Genomic DNA, 18,044 nt, shown 5'->3' with positions numbered 1-18,044 from the left:
TCAATTGGTAGTCTCTTGTTTAACAGTGCAATTAAAGCTGTGAATAATTGCGTTTAATTTTTTTGAGTTAATCACATGAGTTAACTGCAATTAATCAACAGCCCTTCAAACAACATGTCCTCGTATAATGGACTGTGCATAATGTATTATTTGGTTTGTCTTTTTGTATATAAGGAAGTTTGTTCTTTTTCTCCCGTTTTTTTCCCCCCGCCTTCAAACTACATTGTACAAAAATAACAGATTACGTCAGTGAATATGACAGAAACTCAGTTTTAGGTTTCTTTACTGCAAACACGCAGCTAAAAACTAACACCAAAAAGAGTTCTATTAATCAGACTTCTTTGGAATTTTGGTTTTAAATAATGTTACCCCTTGAGTTCAGTTATCAAAAATATGTATTGAAAAGACCAATACTAATATACATATTTTTTTTAATTTATAACAGGCTATATGCCTAAAATAAATAAATATAGAGTGTGTATATGCATATAAAGTATGAACAAAATTGTATAGCATCTGGAAATATCTCAAAAATCTTGAGTTTTTCATCTGTGGTTTAATTTGCAGTTGCCTAACCTTTCAATATAAGTATATTCTTGTGATTTATGTTCCTATTAAACTGTATAACATGCTTTTGGTTCAGTCGACTGATAATATAAAAACGAAAAGCCTATGCTCTGTGAATGTGAAAAATAATTTAATAGGTTTTATTTTACAAAACTGTGTGTGGGGGAAGCATTTTTTAAAATGATATTCCAGACCTTTGTTGTGCCATTAAAAGCCACCTTATCTTCGGAAATGCAGAGATTAGGTGCAATACTTACAAAGTTAATGAGAAAGGGTCTAATGCACTGATCTAGCTTCTCTCAATTTAAACCTTTACCATTTACTTGTTTTTGCTATATCTGTTTTTTCTGTAATTTAGTCCTTTAATTGTCTGACAGGAACTCTAAAACTATTTATCAATTAGGCTTTTATATTTTTATTAAAAGTACTTATTTTTATTCAGAAATGTATTTACAGAACAGAATTTGGTTTTATATAGCATTTTTTGTAATCCAGGTACTTAAACAACAAATAATAATATAGTGACTATGTAGGCAAATGGAGCAGCTATTATGCACTCAGCAGTAGCTGTCTCATAAATTTGAATGCCAGCAGCTGTTTAATGAAAGAGAAAGTATTGTCCACAAAACTAGAGATCTTCTATATCTGAGTACTATCTTCTAACTTGCATTTGTAGAGTCACCATAGAAGGGCAAAAGGGACTTCTCTTTTTGAGGGATGGTATATTTTAATGCAAACCCATCCTTTTACTGCGTAATGTAAATCTAATGTTTAAAACTTGGTCAGGTTCAGAATGAATAGTCTCCATCACCTATATAGTCTATAATGTTACAGTAAAACATTTTGCTTCCTTTTTAGGAAGATGAATCCTTCCTAGGCACTTTCCTCACAGGAGGTGATGGAGCATATATTTATTCTAGCAGTTCACAGGCCATGCCTGAGGAAGGTGAGTTTTTTGTTGTCTTTTGTAAGTGTTAAAGAACAGTTCAACATTCTAAGTAGTTACACAGTTCTAGAAGATGTTAATCATGTAGTGAACTAGGCTCTTCTTTGGGTTGACAGGCTACACATGAGGCAGATTATATATACATGGTATACTTATGCTTGGCACGAAACAAATTCAGAATAGTGCTATTTTTACTGAGAGGATTTTTCCTTTTTTTCCCTGGCATTATATTGATATTCTCTGCTTCATTTGTTTCTTTTCATATTTTAAGTCTGGGGGCTCACAAACCAGTATGTTCATAAGCAGAAAACTATAATTTATATATTAAGATATTTAGGGTAAATTCACTTTGTCCTTCTGTCCAGAGAGGAGAAATTTTATTACGAATTTTATTTTATTATTGCCAAAATACGAGATAAAGATACTGGAGAATTTACATCTTCTCCAGTGCTTGGCAGAAGTTGAAAACTTGGGGAAAAAAAAAAAAAAAAAAGTCCTGCGGCAGTCTAGGAATATCTGTTCAGCATCTTATTTAGTAGTAGATACAGAGATAGGGTGAAAATAGCATGATGTGCCTTGTACTTAATAATTTTCAGATTGCAAGATTGAGTTTAGAGTGACTACGTCTGACTACAAGGTGGAGAAATGTATTAAGCCACGCATAGCAATGTTGTGCAAAATGAGGTTTGGGTCTCTTTATAGCATGGTAGGAGAATAATAGTGGTTTTGGGTTTGTTCTTTTTAAACTGTTCAGCAATGTCTGCCAAATGGCATGTTCTTCTATTTTGTGAGATCTGTTAGATTAAATCTTTTTTGATAATTTTTGAGGTGGGGACCTACAAGGAGATGGCACTGGGGATTATTATACTGCACGTTCTCTGTAGACTTGATTTAATTTCTTGCTTATGTAGCAAGGGAACATGAACTTGGCCTCCTCATCCCCAGCCATTCACACTGCCAGATGACTGCACAGTTCAGCATGACTGGCCCTTTGTGCCTAAGTAAGAGAACCAGGATTAGAACATTTCAGAGTTGAATTGCATTAGCTGGCAGAGCTGTGTGGAAAACTTCTGTAGTACCTGGATACCGTGTGGTTGGCTCAGTTCAGTGCGATGAGTCTCTTGTTTTAATGAAGATTAAATTCACTCAAACTTAAATCTAAAATATTTTTTCAGAATTCTTTCCATGTATAAATGGTTTCTATTCCTATTTGTTGGTAAAAGTTTCCTCCTGTTTCAGGATTATATTTGTGGTGATTAGGAATTCTTTTATTTTGAACCAATACATTAACAGGATCTTGCCAATTTAAAGTGCATTCTTTGCCATATTAAGAGTTGGATAAAAGTGAAAGTAGGATGATATCAAACTGGTCTTGTGTGAGGTAATTAGGTGACTTGGAAGTTATCCTGACCCCAGGCATTTGGATATAGGCTAAATCTAGTCTCTTTCTGGTCTTACTTTTTTGTTCCAGAAGCTCTAATCTTAGATTCATAGATTCCAGGACCAGAAGGAACCATTGTGATCATCTAGTCTGACTTCCTGCATAATGGAGGCTATAGAATTTCCCCTCAAAATAATTCACTCCCCTACTTACTACCTCCTTTTGACTTGTCCGCTGTTTTGACACCTGTCTTCTGTGACAAGCCACATGTCTTGCTTTCTTTTCTCAACCACCCAAGAAAAAGGCATGTTAACTCTGCAATGTGCTTGGTTTTAGCCTTGGGAGTAATGAAGCTGTTCCCAAACACCCACAGTCTGACATCTGTGTAATTGTGTACAACCTGCCACTTTATTGAACAGTAAATGCCATTGTCTCAAGACATGGATTACTAATACACAGTCAAAGGCTAGATTGTGTGCCTCTATTTTCATTGTGCTCTTCATTCTGGCCTTAAACTTGTATTTTTTTAGTCTCCCTATTGTGTTCATCAACAGTGTTCCATTTTATTGAACTTTCAGTATGGTAGTCACAGGCTTAAGAGGAATGCTAGAGAGCATTTATACATAGAAAATATAAATACAAACTTCAAAACCAGTATTCTCTCCCATTAATTGTAATCTTTGAAGTTGAACTGTCAATTGTGTTCACAAAAACAATGACTGATCTGTCACTTCAACTACCTACCTGTACTATGAAAGTCCTACTTTGAAACCTGCTAATTTGTTTTGTATTGGTGTTTTCTTTTTGGAATAGAATGCTAAAGATTTTGTATCCATAAACTTCCGTTTTGTTCTCTTTCAAGAGAGAAGGTATTAAGACATCTATTGTTTCATTATACCATAATTTGGTAGACTGTGTGTGATGTATATCCTATTTAATCCTCTCTTTCAGTTCTCTCCCTTACTTTTGTCTCAATTTAGTCTCTCCCTTCCATAGAGAAATAGATAATTCTTCCTACTCCTCTTGAACATTCTTTTACTTCTCTTCCTTTTCTTCCTCCTCCTATGTGCTTTTCTTCTGGAGTGCTGCCCTGCCCCCGGATGGAATGGCTATTAATAGTGGCTCTGGTCCCATTGGTAGTTCCTGGTCTCTTTTGGCTTCTGCTATAGCTAGCAGAAGCAGTTTTGTTTATGTCAGCTTGTGGTTCCTTTCCTTCTCTTATTTAATAGCTGAGCTCCTTCCTTAGAACAGCATTTGTTTAACTGTTGTGAAAACTAGGCTGTCTCCTCCTTCTTTCCAGCTGCTTCCACAGGCCATCCAGGTTTTCTTAAGAGCCTTGATGCCTGTAAAATCAGCTGGAAACTAGGAGGGGGAGACAGTACTGTGTGACCTACTGACTGTTACTGGATCACGAGCAAGTTTGAAAATTGCTGACCAAAATGATAGATTTTTATTCTGCATATGAAGATAAGTGTGTCTGCCAATAAAGTAAAGGAACTGGATTTTATAATCTTTGATAGTCTCCACATATGCAGATAATATCTACCAACAGCAAAAGTGATGTTTGGGATTGGTGAAAGAAAAATAGAACTTGTTCCCTGCCGTTTATTATGCTGAAATAGTAATTATATAAAGTGACACTGGCCAGATTAGCATGTCCAAAGTCGGCCCTGTTTTGACATTAATAGGTTAAAATTTTTCCTTGAGGTATCAGATGTTGGCTCTTTTATAGAAAATAACATGTTAATACATTTTATATATATTTAAATTTTTACATATAGATATAAATTGTGTGTATAATAAAAAAAAGTATATAAAAATTCTTATGAAATGTGAAACACAGAAACCATGCCCATGTCCATTATTTATCTCTCCTAATCTGCATTCACTGTTTTTCTCAGTTTTGCAGTTAATCATTAATGGGTTTTTTTTTGTTTGTTTAAAGCCCCGCAAAAAATTATTATTATTTATTATAATTTAAAGAGATTCCTGAGGTTAGAACTTACACAAATAATGTGGCAGTTCCTTAAAGTGTTTCCTTCCCTGATAGCATCTGGAGAAATCTGGTAAAAATTACTGTTTGGGACAGATGTACAGATGCTATCTGGATTGCTTTCCTGTGGAATAGGTTACTTCTGCTTTTGTTGCATAAGATAATATATTGGACTGAAACACCAGTTACATCACGTCATACAACTTGAATAGACTTTCTTGAAAAAAGTGTCAATAGATATTGCTAAGTAGTGGCGTGTTGCATACATGAATAATCTTTCCATTTTCAATTTTAGGTAAATTATACTTCTTTTCAGATGGTATTCTGTTTTCCCATCCCCATCATGGGAGCATTACTGTTTCAAAAAATCATATGGATTCCATTCAGTTCTATGATGGGGTAAGTGCTTCCGTGGGTTGCAGTTATTGTCGGAGATTGTCTTTAATTTATTTTTTTACAGGGGTATTTATGAAGTAACTAGCAAAAACATGTTTGAATCTTTATGGTAGTGTTTGTAAGACGTGCAGAATATTGTTGATATTCAGTAGAATGCCAATTAGATACTTCTTAGACTCCAGGATTCAAATTCCTATTCTTTATACTACTTTTTCTGTACTTTCATGGTGGCTGAACTGTAAGTAGGATGAGATTTTAGGATGGGAACTTCATCATGGATATCTTTGTAGTTTGGGCTGCTACCTTTATTTTATGCAGTGGAAAGGGGTTTTGTTTTTTTATTAGCTTAATTTAAAAAAAAATAGTGTGAAATGATTAAAAGTAAATAACTGTAAATGAAAACAAAATGTATTTTACTCGTTTATACATCTAGCAAACTTACTTTAACCAGATTTTTCATTGTTGTGTTTCAAGTCATAGCTCCAGTCACATGGTTTGTTTGTAGATGAAGTGCTGCAGCTATACCAGACGTTTTAAACCTTCAGTCAGATGTTGCTAGCAGTGTACCACTTATCATTTGAAAGGTCACGAGGCGTGTCTTTATCTACTGTTGGAGAGTATTGTGTAACTGACACTGTGAAAGGGATGACTGGCTCACCTTTCCCAGGGAGAGAAAAGTGAGGAAGAAAAGCATGCTGCATATGTGCTCTACATTATTATATGTATTCCAGTTAATTACAGTAAACCACATGAACCATTTTTGATGGCTTCCCAAGAGGTCCAACCCACCCAATGTGCTGAGATACCACTGAGTCTACCTGTTTTGCCAGCATGGGCTCCCTTTAACCTGTCTTGCTGAGCCAGGCTCTTAAAAACCTCCTCCAACACACACACACACACAGGCAGGGCCACACCCAGCTGCAGATCAGCTCTGGGAAGACTCAGCTTAAGGGACTTGCTCCAGCACTCAGCTGTCCACCTCCTTTGGAGTGCAGACCCAAAGATATATTATGAAATTCGCCCCCTCCCTCAATGTGGAGAGAGGTGTGCACACTTCTTGTGCCCCCAGTTAGAAATTACAGAAACTGAGTTTAATAATCAACAAAACAAATCATTAACTATAAAAAGGAGATTTTAAGTGGAAAAAGGGGTAACAAACAGAACAAAGCAGATTGCTAAGTAGATGAAATCAAACGCAAACTAAGCTAGTTTCACTAAAGAAATTGGTTATAAATAGCATTTCTCACCCTAGATATTGTTGCAGGCAGTCTGCAAAGTTTCTGTGGTTCAGAGTTCCAGCTATATTCCTTTTCAGAGTGGACCCCTATCTCAGTCTGGACTCCCCTCCTGCCTTCCCTTTTGTAGTCTTTCTTCCAGGCCATGGAGAGGAGGATTGGTGTTTGCCTTCATGTTCCACCCTTAAATAGAATTTACATAAGGCAGGAATCCTTTGTTTCCCTAACTTGACTCCCCCCTTCTCTTACAGTGGAAAGTTACAAGAAATCCCAGGTAATGTTTTAGTATGAGGTGACAAGACCACCTGATCCTGTAGTATCACAGCGTCCATGAGTCAATGGCAGTATGGAGTGTCCACAGGAAGGCCAAGCTTTTCACAGCACATTGTCCTCGCTGATGGGCCATCCACCCTGTCTGGCTTTTCTGTTGTTGTACCTGAAGTGTTAGCAGTGCGCATCACCAAAAGTAGCATAGTTGAAATACAGATACATAGTCAATGTTCCTAACTTCAGATACAGAAATGATACACGCATACAAATTTTATAATCACATTCAGTAAATCATAACCTTTCCAATGACTCACATGAGCCATTTTGCATAAAGTATATCAGTTGTCATATTCATATCATAAGCATATTTTCTTAAAGAATATGGAATGACACGTCACACCATTATTTTAGCAGACATTGGCTTTTGCCACTTTCTGACCAAATCGTTAGTCCATTACACGATGATGATTTGCCATGTTAAACATATGCTGATTCTGATGTCTTGCTGTGATGTGACTTCTGGGAATTAAGCATTGGGTTAGTGTGGGCAGCTCCATTTAAAGGTAGACAGATCTGTTTTAACTACATTCATTTCTTATTTTCAAAGTTTATTACTGAGAGTAGGAATATGAGATTACTTGGGATCAGCACAAAGTTTCGTATGTGCTCTAAAAAGAAAAGCACCAGTTTATCTTCAGTCTCAAGTACTTAAGTTACTGTACAGAGACTTCCAGAGAGCATTGTGTAGATATGATTTCATAAAGTTTTAAAAAAAGTAAAATACAAGAAAGGCGTGTGCTTAAAGTTGAAAAGCACAACAGTAAAGAGACCCTTACCTTAGCTGCCTTTTCTTTAATACCATATTGACCAACTCTTTGTAGTTGTATAAGCTATTTTAACACTGACCTTCCTTCTATTGTTTGATTCAAGACACTCACTTTCATAAAACTCTGGCTATTTATGGGGTCTGGCTATCATTTTTGAACTGTTGCCAGGTTTGTGTGCAAAGCAAAACCTTGAAGGAGAATTTTATTGTTTAACTGACTTGGCATGAAGCAAGGGTATAGAGCTAAAAATATTAAAACATGACAGGAGGATAAGGGGATTGTTAGTGCACTGTTTTTGGAAGGTAGAGCGTAACAATAATATAGATGCAGAGGAAAGGATAATCATTTGCACTTCCAAGTGAGAAAGTATTACAAGCAAGAGTAAGTAGGACCGCAAAGTAAAATGCACATCTTATAAAATTCTAAAATCTAGATTTTCTATTTTTTTTTGGTTTCATCTTTTAATTACAACTAATCCTAGTAACATTGTCAACCGAACAAATATAGGTTTGGAAGTTGATTTGGGACTCCCACTCTTAGGGCTGCTGAGTTAACATGCCACTTAATTTCCAGTGAGTTAGCATGGGCTGAGCTTTGTCCTTTTAAAATCTTGATGCTTTTCTCTGAAGAAAGCCATGTGTTCTCCATTCTAGTTAGAGAAAGATTATTACTATGACTTAACTAAAAGTACAGGAAAATCGTAGTAAACGATAAACTACACAAAAACGCATGGTAGAAAGGGGTACCATAAAAGACACATGACAGCACCTTTTAGTGTTTGACCTGTGACCCTCATAACCTAAACTTTAGGTCTGCACAAGAAAATTTTCTCAAACTTCTCTAGCATTTCTAAAAAGTGAACAAAAGCAATAAATTCTGTCAATGCAGAAACATCTAGTTGCAGTACAAGTTTTAGATACTGTTCAATCACTTGGCATTGTACTTTAAATGTAACTTCTTCAGTTTAAGCTTTGATAGTTCAAATGCCGCTAATCTTTAACGGTGCTGTGTCCAGAATTTTTATGTCTAGCTTGATTTAATCAGCATAAATAATGCCTGGGTAGGACTAACTTCTCACCAATTCTGAGACTTCATAGTTTTTGTAGTTCTTGAAGGCACAGTGTACGATATATTTTAAGGCTTTTTGTGACTATTGACCTTTTGAATTGCACTTTGCTGGCTAGTAAGATTTATCGTCTTCCTCTAGAAAAGAAATCATCTTGGTGTACTGCCCTATAATATGCTTTGAAAGATTCTGTAAAGCTTGATTCTGTTTATTGCATTGTTAAGCAAATATAGTTACATAAAAGACAAATGGCTTGGGAAATTTACTGTGTTCTACAAATGTAAAGCTAAAGATGAAGTAGCTGTTACCTTTTCTGGTTAAAATAATTTGCCTCTTGATGTGGGATACCAAACTGTTGCTGCTGACATGAGGCTTCTGTATGGTCCCATTTCGACGTTTGGATTGTTCCACGTTCACTGATGCTGTGGAGCTGCCATTGTGGGAGAGGTGCAGTGCCCCAGAAGCGATGGGTACCACAACCCAGTTCAGATCGTGGCATGACACACACTCATTTCTCGGTCAAGCTCCCTGGGTTTTGAAGTCCAGGTCTAAACGTTCCTTACGATAGAGAGGTAGTTAGTAGAGGTGGGGAGAATGAAGTAGTTTCTGAGCCTTGCTACTCTATAGTATACAAGGTGATTGCATCTTTAAGGAAAAAGGAAAAAAGGGAATGTGGTCGTTTTTGGCATCCATGATGGATTTTGTAAAAATCCTCCTTGACTTTTTCTCTCCCTTCTGAGTGATCAGTAGCCCGGGTAGGAATTCTGCTTGTAGATGGCTATGCTGAAAGACTTCCCCAGATTGAGGCGTTCATATTTAAGCATTGACCAGCCTAAAATTTGATTCCTTCTCAATTTTCATTAGTAGGATAGTGCAAAATAAAACTGGGATTTTTTTGTCTACTAGCTGTCCGAGGCAAGGTCTACAAGAATACTAGACTTCCATCTCCTAGGCAGAACACCACCAGTCCTCCCAGGAGCAGTGTTTGTGATCCGGAATACGTGCACACAAAACTTCATTATGCTGTACCTGTGGTATTTTATTGTATTTAGCAAGGAGGCTAGAAGTCAAACTTTTTGAAAAAGAACACCACCAATGTCCTGCGTGAATTTTAAGTGATAGAACCTTACTTTCTACTTTTGTAAAGTAGAGATAAAATTCTCTTCATTACAGGATACTGAGGCTTCATTAATGTTTGTAAAAGCATTGTGAGATTTGTTGGATGCAAATACAACATAATTTTATTAAATCAAAATGATATTTAAATTGACAGGAATCCCACTTTAATGAGTTCTAGGGAACAGGAATCTCATTAGTTTCAATTTTCTTTTGGCTTACAAGAATATAATTTTGGCAGTAGGAATACTAGACTTATTTATTTGAATTTAAACTCTGTAGGGGGCTTTATGAGATAGACATGACACTTGCAATATACTTACATGCTGCATCTCTACTGGCAAACCTCATAGCCATACTTCACTACTGGCACAGTTCCTCTCATGGTAGTAATTGTGAAATCTGTGATGTAAGGTAAGCTTGCCTGACTTACCGCTATGCTATCCATTTTAACCTTCAGTGTTACAGATTTTACCATTTATACTACCAAAAGAGGTCTGCCAGCAGAGAACTCTGGGGAACTACTAGTGTAGAGGAAAATAGCATATGGATGGTTGTGGGTTGCCTAAACCTCAAAGCCACAGTTGAATGCTTCAAGAAGGAAATTTATGTCTTAGAGGGTGCAGAAATTTTTGAAAGGCAACTCTGTTTTTAAAAAAAAAAAAAAAAAAAAAAAGTCCAGCTGACCCATCTTGAAGGCCCCTTTCAAACTTATGTTAACTCTTTAATACCACAGGAGAAAGAATTTGTCTTATGACTGGCTATCTGAAAACCATATCACTTATTATGGTGGCTCCTTCTGCTACATTTCTGTACTGGAACTCTTTCGGGATCGCCTTTTCAGGCTTGAAAGGATGCACAGTAAATGTGACTATAAAGTGCTATAGATTGGAGAAATAATACTAATAATTATGCATGTAAATATAACAAAAATGATTTTTTTTGAATTCTCAAAACAGTTTATTGTAAAACTTCCTTTTATTTCCTTTCTAGGATTCTACCAGTGTTGTGGCTGCTCTCTTTATAGACTTCAAAAGTTCCTTGCTTGCTCATCTACCAGTTCAGTTCCATACCCCAAGCAACTTCTTGATGATTGGACTTTTCCCAAAATCAAAGATCTATAAAGCTTTTTATTCACAGGTAAAGTAAATAAATACCACCTTGCTTAAAGTGTAACAAAAATACCCATATAATGTTCTATGTGATGAAAGGACAAAGGAAGATGTTTTAAGAAGCGAGATAAGGAGGTGGTTAGAGTGTGGGAGTGGGACTCATCCTAATATAGGATGAGTCACTGAGATTCACCATGGGATCTTAGGCAAGCCAGTTGACTTTCTTATGCCTCGGTCAGTGCAGCTATTAAGTAAAATCAGCACCTGACTAAAAATAAAATCAGATTCTGGATTTAAGATAAGCTCTCAAATCTCAACTTCTCAAAGTCTTAATATGACAAGTTAGAGGGTAGCAGTTTTCTGAAGGTGAGCATCCATGGTAATCATCTCTTTCTGTTAGTGGTGTGACCAAGAGCAACTCTTCCACTCCTCCCCCTCACCTCAAGCTTCTGGAACTTAATTTGTAGACATTAAGGCCCAAGAGACTCCCTAGGTCATCTAGTCCAGGTCCCAGGGCATGGGCCTTATATCTAGCTGCTAATCACCAGTGCCTTTTCTCCCAACAGTATGAGAGAAATGTGACTCTGTGCTTGATTCCTCAAATCTTGTGTGTGAGAAAATCTTTCTTAACTTTTGTGCATGTTCCTAATGATAACTTTCAGATTATGATTGTCATTAGCATATTACCCCATAATCACTGTTAAAGTTATCATGTGTGTTCCCTTCTAGCCAATGAGTTTGGGTTGTAGAGTATAAAGGCTGTAATAGTCACATTTCAGGTATGGCACTGGTGTATATTTTTTGCTACAGTAATTATACTTAGTTTTCGTAGTATCTAAATCAGTCATGATATCAAATCTATCTACTGAGTTAAAGATAATTTTAATGGCAAAGATATTTTTAACACAGAAGATATTTTTTATGAATATTTGAGATCAGTGCACTGTCTTCTCTGTAGAGGTAATGATAGCTTGCTTTTTAACATAGTGCTCTGTATCTTCCCAATGTCCCCTTCCACTGCCTCCTGTTTCTTAAACTATTGGTTTAATTTGTGATATTCGCAATCCCTGGCAACCCAGAAATCATGAGTCCTCTTGTTTCTCTGGTTCCAGATTAGTAGTTTATCTAATTATTCGCCAAAGCATGTTGGTCAGTTAAACTTATCCTTATAGGAATCATGAAGAAGCAGAGAAGCTCTCCTTATGAAAGAGGAGTCATAAGTCCTGGAAAAAGTTTTGAAGATCTTTTTAAATCTGATCATTAGAAAAGAAAAACTTACGAGTCAAGTCAGGGGAAAATGTTTGTATTTGAATAGCTTGTTCTTACCATTCTGTAATAGCGGCCTTTGGAAGTGTACTGTATCAAGTGATAGGTTTCAGAGTAGCAGCCATGTTAGTCTGTATCCGCAAAAAAAAAGAGGACTTGTGGCACCTTAATTTGTTAGTCTCTAAGGTGCCAATGCTCAAATTTGTTAGTCTCTAAGGTGCCACAAGTCCTCCTTGTATCAAGTGAGTTCTTCTACTGTTATCACTTACATTAAGAGGTCCTGATGCTTGAAATTGGAGTGGTTTGTTGCATATTTCTGATTATACACCTATGGATCACGATCCTAGGAGGTCTTTAAAGAAGGTAAAAGCTTCATTTGTTTAGATTTAGTACTGTCATGTACCCCTTCAATTGATAGTCTCACTCACAAAGTAGATTGTACTGGAAAGTGTGGAGAAGGCTGTGTTTCGTAAGGGACATTTTATAATCATTAACATATTTAGGTTCTGAGTCCAGCAGAACAGTCTGAAGATTTTAAGCAGGCCAGTAATATGTTGTCTTCAATAATAATGTCATAGTTTTTAATTTTATTGTATGCATTAGGATTTCAAAGTAAAACCATCAAGTGCTGAGATGCTAAATTGTTGTTGGAAGATTGTTCTCTTGTCTCATCTTTTTATGTCTCAGCAATTTATACTGAAAAGGGTGACTGTAGGTGTTGCCTTTACTTAGAGGATGGAAAGACCTAAAAATCTTCTGCAACGTCTGCTCCCGATTCCTCTAAATCTGACTTCTGGGCACACAGTGCCATTCAGGGTAGCATGACTTAGATGAATAAGATTTAAGCCATTGTCTCAGAAAGTTAAATCAGCACCTCACTAGAAGTAAAATCAGGTCAACGTTACAAAACACTTGACTTCAAAGGCAGTTGTACATAGATCGAACTAATTTCTTACATTCACCTTGGGATTGAAGAAACTTGTGGGAAGTGTTGAAAACAACTTTAGTCTCATGTTCCCTCTCATGGTCTGCTATGATTTAAAGGTTGAAGTTATTACTTCTGTTTGCACCATTTTGTCCCTTTGAACTGAACCAGTCCAGTGTTTTAGGTACCATATTTTAGTTACCACTGGAAGCAAAGGAAATATGGAGCTTCCTCCTTCTGTTTCAGGAGTTTAATATGATTCTTCTGTCATAACAGTGCATAAGTTTGTAGGCTTTTCATTGTTACAAAACAAGCTTAGAGCTCTGAAACTGTTTAAATATCCCCTTCTGCTCACCGCAGTTCAGTAGTATGCAGGCAATAGGCATTGAGTCCTGTGTCTTTTCTCAGTGCAGAAGCCATTAATGTGAACTCTTCTGGCTTTTCATACCACTGTCCATTTTAGAGTTTCATTGTCCCTTCTAATTTAAGGAAGCAGAAGAACCCTATATTCACAAAGAGGTATCTGATGGAATGGTATGGCTGTCCTATATCTGCTCATCTCTTGCGATGCTATAGACTCTAGAGGACTGTAGGGTTCCCTCCTCTCATACTAGGAACTGAGTTCTTAGAAAAAAGGCTTAGGCACTTTTATTCTTTTCAAAGTTGCAGGGCTTCCACATTCCTGAAGGAAGGGTACACATATCCAATTCCTGTCTTGCTACAAGAAACGGGATTGTAAATATTTAGTGATCATTAGCAATGAAAGTAGATGTATGACATGACGTGTATAATTATATCGTGTTTTAAGTGTGAATGGTCCTGCATTTGGTGAGAGACTATTTCACGTAGAAGTGTGATAGAGCTGTATCATAGACCCATTTCTCAACTTGCTTGAGATATGCATTATTCATTGGCATAGTTTAGCAGCATTGGGGCTGAAAAGGAGCTAGCAGTTGATGGCTGAAGATATCTGTCTTCATTATGCTGGTACATCCGTTGTGAGACTGGCTTAAAATCTTGAAATTAGGGGTTGCAAGTCACATTCAGCCTCATTTCTCTTAGTAATGTGGATCATTGAAGACATAACTCTCAGAACTTCAATTTCAGGTAAACATTTCTGGTTTGTCCATTTCGTATGTCACACAGTTTAGCGTCCACAAGTAATGTCACAGCCCAGTTTGTTTGCCATTTGGTATACAGTTTCCCCTTTCTTTTTGCCTTGTCTCGGTCCCAGTGTGGTTAGTAGTGGGATGCTTATTGGAAATCTCAGCTCTGCATCAGGAAGCTACCTGAAATCTGTATCCATTATTTTCCTGTAAATGCATGAGTACTGTTGACCATTTATTTGGCAGATCCCTGATTTTTTTGCTTCTGTTTTGCTTGCCTTGTGTGGGGTAAACATCTTTCCTTCCAAATATGTATGATTGTGGCTTCTCCTACCACTCAGCTTTCTCAGTCATGGGATGGCTGGAGATGGTTGTTTAGTGAGGGGCTTTTCTGTTTTAAAGAAAAGAAGCATTCTGAGTTGGCATTGTAGATAAGAGACTTAATTTGCTGTATGAAAGAAAAATACTTTTAAAAGACTCTTAGATTGTTGTTACACTAAGATTTCAAATGTGTGAAAAGCAAATGAATCCAGTGTTGTGAGGCTTGTTTTTTTGTTTTATTTCAGGTTTTCTCCTCGTGGCAACAGACAAACTTAGGAGTATCTTTAAAGGTGGTCCAGGCAGATTTCCTATCTGTAGAACACAAGAGATTGTAAGTTGATGTTGCTCATCTTCGTGCATTCACGTATAATTATACATATAGTGTCGTGTTTTCTATTTAACATTCAGCCGAGCTATGTGACCTCTCAAGCACTGTAGAATGTTTTATAGCTGATTCACTTGAAGAGCCAGAATAATGATGAAATATTAGATGTTTTAGAGAGTTATAAGAACAATTTTTACTTTGCACTAATTTTTTACCAGAATTTACTACTTGGATATGTGGATTAAAAATAGATGAAATTGTCAGGGTTTGTTTTGAACTAAACAAATAGTTGTGCTTATTTTAGATACTCCAACATGCAGAAGCTATATAATGCCTTGTCCTATCCCGATGGGGAAAGATGGAGCCAACTAAAAGTGTCCGCTAGCCTCCCAGAACTAGAGAGGTGAGGAGTTGGGTTTTTTGTAATTTCAAAAGATCACATGTTTCCAAGAATTATTGCAAAGATGTCATATTTTAAGACCTATTGTTTCTCTAACCTCTTCTTACTAAATAATTATTATGAGATGTAAATATTAATACAGAGTTGGAATATTTTTCCCTCTCTGGGAGGTCTCTATTAAGGTCTACATCCAGTAACATGTTTTACTGTAGTCAAGTTACAGCTATTCATGTGGAGGGGAAAAATCCACATTGTTTTGATTAGAAGATAATACAACTTTACTTTTAAAAGGTTTCTGCAACACTTTGCAGTCAGCAGTATAAGTCGTGAGCCAGTAATGAGAGCACACCTTCCTATTTTGTTACAACAGTCGGAAAGCATTTCTGTTAGCAAAGCAGAAAATGATAAGGTAAGATAGCGTAAAAACAAAACCCTTAAAACAACTTTTTAAAAAAAGGATAGGAAAAAAGTTGATAAAATACTGTACTTACACCTTCACTTCTGTTGTATGTAAAATGTAAACAAGTCTTTTGCTTTGCAAATCTATTTTGCACTGCATTTATTCAATTAGCCTTGCATTACATGCAGCTCTTTCAAAGGTTGGTTGTCCAATCACATTCGATTAACTTAAAATATAAAAAAGACATGTATGTGACATATCTAAATAACTACATAACCAATGTTATATTTATAGCCATTGTGCTCCCTTCTCTCTGTCTTCCCACTGTTTGTTGCTTTCAGTGGTGGTGTTTTGTATTTAGGATTTAAGTTTCTAGGAGCAGGGAACTTGTTTTATCAGTTTGTGAGGTGTCTAGCATACTTTTGAGCACTTCAAGAAAAATAATCACAGTAATAATAATAAATATAACTTTTTCTTTTACTTTAGGTGGTTATCACTATTGTAACAGGGCTTCCAGGCTGTCACTCCAGTGATCTGTGCGCTTTCCTGGTCACTTTTAACAAGGAGTATGGAAGGTTAGTGTAGTTTTGGTTCTACTTTCTACAGCAGTCCTCGAAAAAGAAAAAAGCTGGTTGATTTTTCCATTTTTGTGCTGAACAGTTACTGTTATATTCAGGAAGAATGTTAAGTAATTAGGTTGCTAGCCATGGATTTGGGAGATATGGGTTTGATTCCCTGCCGTGCCACAGACTGTGTGACCATGAGCATTTCACTTAGTCTCTGTGTGCCTCGGTTCCCCATCCTGAAAATGGGAATAATAGCACTGTTACCTCACAAGGGTGTTGTGAGGACTTGTGCAGTAAAAATCATGAGGCACTTAGATTCCAAAGTAATGGCCGGCGGGAGGAGGGGGGGGTGTCTCATAAGTATCTTAGGTAGGTAGATATTATTCTACATTAAGAATGAGAATATCACAGATTTCACAAGAAAGTTAATTCAGATGGCCAGTTGTGACTGCTGTATGTCCATTTGTTTGGGTTCTCTGAGACTGTTCAATTCATCTGTAGGATTAGCAGTATCTCCAAAAGGGCCAGATGAAACATTAAATGTTAGGCTAAAGTGACTGGTCACTTGGTGATTTTCTTTGTCAGCACTTTGAGAGAACAGGTAGAGAGATTTCATTGCTTGTTTCCTCTGGTGGTGAGTCTTAAAGCAAATATAACTCATCTTTTGTGTAAGAGATGAGAATATATTTGAAATCTAGCTAAAATATTGTTTTTAAATGTAGAATCTGCTTTAAAAATAATTGTTTGGTTTTGCTGACTTTTGCCAGACCAGAGAGAATGTGTGTAACTTTTACCAACATATGGAGATAGGAAAGAATCATTTTAGAATTGTATCTTGTTTGTTTGAGTACTCAGCTCTGTACAAGATCAAACAAACAAACCCCTTTTCCTTTTCCCCCAAAAGCTTATAATCTAAACATCTGGAATGTAGTCTCTGTAGTAAGGTGGCTCCAGCAAGTATTAACAAGACCTGGCTGGATGGGAATTTAGTAATTTTAAATTTTCAAGTAGTTCTCTGTCTGAGCCAAATGTAAAAATAAATGGTGGGGTTTTCTCTGTGTCTTGTTTTGGACCTTTTTATTTAAAGTTTGCAAACTGAGATAGTGCAGTGTCTGTAGTCCATGTGAGGGGTGTGCGTGTGTGTTTTGTTTTTATTGTAAACATGTAAGATTCTTTTGAAATGATTACTGCATAAAGCCTTATTTCATTACTTGTTTAAATGATAAAATTGGTGAAAATTTCATTCTAACAATATAACTGAAATTGTATCCTGTCCAAGATAGTTCAGTTGAGGTCCATACAGTGTCTCATGATCAGGAATCCTAGTTTTTCATGTTTAAAAAAAAAAAAAAATCTCAAACCATAAAAATTTGTGGTTTTCCGCGATTAAAATGCAACGCTCAACTTTAGTTTCCCTAGCTACAAAATATAGTATAGTAAAATATAGGTATCAGTTGAACACGTTATATTGATATATTTACAATTTTAAGCAAGTTCGGAGCCTACCAGTGTCATCAATCGTTAAAATAAAATTTGAAAATTGCAAATTTTATTTCTCACTTATACCAAATACTTCTATGTCGGTATTGCATATTTTCAGAAGGTTTTTTTTAAGTACAATAAAAATAAAGCTCCTATTGTCAGCCCCAAGTGGTGGGACTCCTGCTGTCAACTGAAATCTTATTAAAAAATCTGTTTGGCCCAACAAGATTGGGCTTAGGTTTATGTGGCACTCCTTTGTAATAAGGTTGGGCACCACTGGAATAAGTGACACTGGTACTTTAAATAAAATGTAGTTAATACTTAGTATATGTTTTTGTTTTTAT

The 18,044-nt window shown here is 36.4% G+C and overlaps 1 protein-coding gene across 6 annotated transcripts in view; it reads left to right on the top strand.

The window, feature by feature from the left end:
* DNAAF9 (dynein axonemal assembly factor 9) overlaps positions 1 to 18,044 on the top strand; it is a 134,761-nt gene that overhangs the window by 77,625 nt on the left and 39,092 nt on the right. For all 6 annotated transcript variants that reach the window (XR_012158784.1, XM_073342971.1, XM_073342970.1 and 3 more), the window contains 7 exons: positions 1,426 to 1,513; positions 5,183 to 5,286; positions 10,791 to 10,937; positions 14,773 to 14,858; positions 15,157 to 15,255; positions 15,544 to 15,661; positions 16,139 to 16,227. Coding sequence is in view for 5 of the 6 variants with exons in the window: in XM_073342971.1 (XP_073199072.1) it covers positions 1,426 to 1,513; positions 5,183 to 5,286; positions 10,791 to 10,937; positions 14,773 to 14,858; positions 15,157 to 15,255; positions 15,544 to 15,661; positions 16,139 to 16,227 (731 nt within the window). In the remaining variant the exon portion in view is untranslated. The remainder of the gene's footprint in view (positions 1 to 1,425; positions 1,514 to 5,182; positions 5,287 to 10,790; positions 10,938 to 14,772; positions 14,859 to 15,156; positions 15,256 to 15,543; positions 15,662 to 16,138; positions 16,228 to 18,044) is intronic.

The sequence above is a fragment of the Lepidochelys kempii genome, chromosome 4 (assembly GCF_965140265.1).
Source record: "Lepidochelys kempii isolate rLepKem1 chromosome 4, rLepKem1.hap2, whole genome shotgun sequence".
Lineage (NCBI taxonomy): Eukaryota > Metazoa > Chordata > Testudines > Cheloniidae > Lepidochelys > Lepidochelys kempii.
This window is presented reverse-complemented; position numbering and strand designations above follow the sequence as displayed.